The sequence below is a fragment of the Mizuhopecten yessoensis genome, unplaced genomic scaffold (genome assembly GCF_002113885.1).
Source record: "Mizuhopecten yessoensis strain PY_sf001 unplaced genomic scaffold, ASM211388v2 scaffold8171, whole genome shotgun sequence".
NCBI classification, from domain to species: Eukaryota; Metazoa; Mollusca; class Bivalvia; order Pectinida; family Pectinidae; genus Mizuhopecten; species Mizuhopecten yessoensis.
In genome coordinates, this window is record NW_018407414.1 from 18,517 (window position 1) to 22,252 (window position 3,736).

Here is a 3,736-nt window from a genome sequence, read left to right on the forward strand (position 1 = left end):
ATAGTTGAGATGGAACGCCCGTCAAACGTCAAAGAACTACAAACCTTTATGGGTTTTATCCAGTACCTTGGGAAGTTTATGCCAAAAATGCCAGATGTAAGTAGTCCGATGCGAGTACTGTTGGAAAAAATACTGCCTGGTTCTGGGAGAAATAACAAGAGGACAGCTTCACCAAGCTTAAAGAAATGGCCATTCATACGCCTATTCTTCAATACTTTGACCCAATCAAACCAATCACACTCTCAGTAGACACAAGTTTGAAAGGACTCGGAGCAGTGATAATCCAAGAAGAAAAACCTGTGGCATACGCATCGCGAGCCCTAACAGAAACACAACAACGCTATTCTCAGATCGAGAAGGAAACGTTAGCTATCCTCTATGGTTGTGAAAAGTTTCACGATTACGTATATGGTCAACGCGTGAAAGTAGAGTCGGACCATAAGCCATTGCAAAGTATCTTCAAAAAAACACTACTCAGTGCGCCGCCAAGACTTCAAAGACTAATTCTAGCTCTTCAAAAATATGACATTGAAGTGGTCTTCAAACCGGGAAAAGAAATGTTTCTTGCGGATCACCTCAGTCGGTCGTATTTGAGGGAAACCACAGAACAGCTCGTACCTAAGCTACAAGTCAACGGGGTGCACTTGACTGCATACTTACCAATCATGCCGGAAATGTTTGTCCGCCTACAAAAGGAAACGACAAACGACCAGGAACTTCAATTACTTATGGATACTGTCTTAGAAGGTTGGCCGAATGACCGACTTAGTGTATCGCCAACTATGAGGCCATATCTGAACATACGTGACGAGATATCGTGTGTCGACGGCATTCTGTTTAAATCTCCCAAAGTAATCGTTCCGAGAACCTTAAAAGGATACATGCTGGAGAAAATTCACTCTGCACCCCTCGGCATAGTAAAGTGTAAAGATCGCGCCAGGGAGATTCTCTTTTGGCTTGGAATGTCTAAAGATATTGAAAACTATGTAAGCGAGTGTGATATCTGTGCGAAACAACAAAACGCGAATCCAAAGGAGCCAATGATCGTGCATGACCTGCCCTGAAGACCCTGGTCAAAACTTGGAATGGACCTGTTTGAATTCAAAGGCTATCATTACCTTCTCACCGTTGAATAATTCGCAAAATGGCCAGAAGTGCAAAAGCTGGAATCGATTACGACGAAATCCGTCATTGTACATGTAAAATGTATGATCGCGAAGTACGGGATACTAGACGAAGTAATGAGCGACAACGGACCCCAGTTTGGAAGCGCAGAATTCCGTGAATTTGCACGCGAGTATGGTTTTGAACACACAACAACTAGTCCATATCATGCGCAATCCAATGGACAAGTGGAGCGAATGGTTCAGACAGTGAAAAGACTGTTGTTCAAAGCGAAGGACCCTTACTTGGCCTTGCTGGAGTATAGAAATACCAGGATTGATGGTGTTGAAATGTCGCCAGCTCAGATGTTCTTAGGACGTCGCTTGAAAACTCCATTACCTGCGACAGCACCCTTGTTGACGACCAATGCAAATACTCAAATCTATGTGAGTCTCAAATTGCGCCAAGCGAGGCAACAGGAGAACTTTAACAAACATGCCATGCAAAAGCCCCTCAAACCACTAGACCCAGGAGACCATGTCATGGTCAAACACCCCGCAAAAGGAACTTGGGAGGCTGGTATTGTCGAGCGTCAACATACCACTCCGCGCTCATACGTTGTGGAAAGCAACGGAAGAAAGTATCGTCGAAATAGGAGGTACTTGAAGCAAACACGTGCGCGTGCTGAAGTCGATCAAACATATGACAGTAGGACTATGAACTATGATCCAGTCTACGACTACCCAAGACGCGACCTTGAACGCGCTCCAGACCCAGTTCATCAGGAAGTCATAGTCCGTAACGACACACGAGAGGTTGTTACGACGCCTCCAATTTCTGGACAAAAGATGGATCCTTCCGAACCATTACCAAAAGTCACCCGTAGTGGACGTGCCATTAATATCCCAGCACGATACCGTGACTGAACTGTGTTTATAAATTTGGACAGACTTTCAGTTTTGTTATGATGATGAGTGTGAAAATTGAAAACAAATGTATTAATAGTTTTCTAATCAAAATTATGGACTGTGCTCGTTTTAATAACTTCATTTCAAACTAGAAATAATGAATCACAGGAACTTTTAGATGTGGAGAACATTTTAATAAGTTGTTATAATTAATTTTGTACAAATGCCAGTATAGTTATAGATTATGAAGGATACAGAGACTTTATAATAATGGACACAAAGAGTTTATGATTAATTAAATACTTGCTACAGTATTTGTTGGTTAATTATCTCATTTATAAAGGGAAGGGTGTAATGTATTCAGCCTGTGTCAGTATTATATGCCTGTCTTCAGTGGTTTTTAGTACAACTCAGTATTGGAACTCTTCTGTATCTGGAGTCAATAGAGGAGTTTTCCGGTCTGACAATCATGGCGTCTGTTGTAAATATTACAGTACAGAAGGTAGGCCTAGGTCAGATATACATATGTAAAACAGTTATTCTGTCTTGAATCGGCTGTTTGTCGTACAGAAGGAAGGCCTAGGTCAGATATACATATGTTAAACAGTTATACTGCCTTGAATCGGCTGTTTGTCGTACAGAAGGTAGGCCTAGGTCAGATATACATATGTTAAACAGTTACACTGCCGTGAATCAGCTATATGTCGTACAGAAGGTAGGCCTAGGTCATATATATATTTGTACAACAGTTACACTGCCGCGAATCAGCTGTATGTCGTTCGCATATAGTAGCCCGAATCTACCGTTGTTACACTGCCGTGAATCAGCTGTATGTCGTTCGCATAGTAGCCCGAATCACGCATTGTAGCCCGAATCTACCCTTGTTACATAGTAGCCCGAATCTACCCTTGTTACATAGTAGCCCGAATCTACCGTTGTTACACTGCCGCTAATCAGCTGTATGTCGTTCGCATAGTAGCCCGAATCTACCGCTGTTACACTGGCATAGATAAGTTAGTGACATGTGTTTCATATTAATATCAAGGTTTCATGTTGCAACCTTTTACGGTTAGCTACCCTAAAAAAAGGTTGTTGCCGTTTTTTTTTAAATTTCTCTATTAATCTGCATACATCTCTGCCATTATACAAGCCGATAATGAGCTATGTTTAAATAATTAATTGATAATCAAATGCATAACAATAAAATACAGATAAAATGATGCACTCACCTAACGAGTCACATCCGACAAAACACACGTGGACGACTGCTGGCGATAAAACCGGTGGCACACAGGAGACGCATCCAAATATCTGAAACAAATATGATAGTCAGTCATGTGACAAGCATGCTACGCACGTTCACAGAAAGTCTAAGACTGAATAGAAGTCGGAATGAATAAATGTCATCATGAGTATGTTGTTTTATGTTCTGTGCATATCACATGCAATGTCCTGGTTCTATTCAGGTGTCTTCAGTGGTAAGTGATTGAGTGATGAAAAATGAAAAAAAATGAATACCGAAGTGTCCACATAGTTCAAGATCTACGAAGCCTGAACAGGGAAGGAAAGTAACAAAGAAAATAGTTATATGAAGATTATTGAAAAACGTACGTAGATCGATAACACTATGTAGATGTAGATCGATAACACCACGTTAATGTAGATCGATAACACCACGTTAATGTAGATCGATAACACCACGTTAATGTAGATCGATAACACTA

The 3,736-nt window shown here is 41.1% G+C and overlaps 1 protein-coding gene across 1 annotated transcript; it reads left to right on the plus strand.

Annotated features, from left to right (window-relative positions):
• Positions 1-1,241: 1,241 nt before the first annotated feature.
• LOC110455216 lies at positions 1,242-2,030 on the plus strand. Its single transcript, XM_021505202.1, has one exon. The coding sequence runs from the start codon at positions 1,242-1,244 to the stop codon at positions 2,028-2,030; it is 789 nt and encodes a 262-aa protein (XP_021360877.1).
• Positions 2,031-3,736: the final 1,706 nt, after the last annotated feature.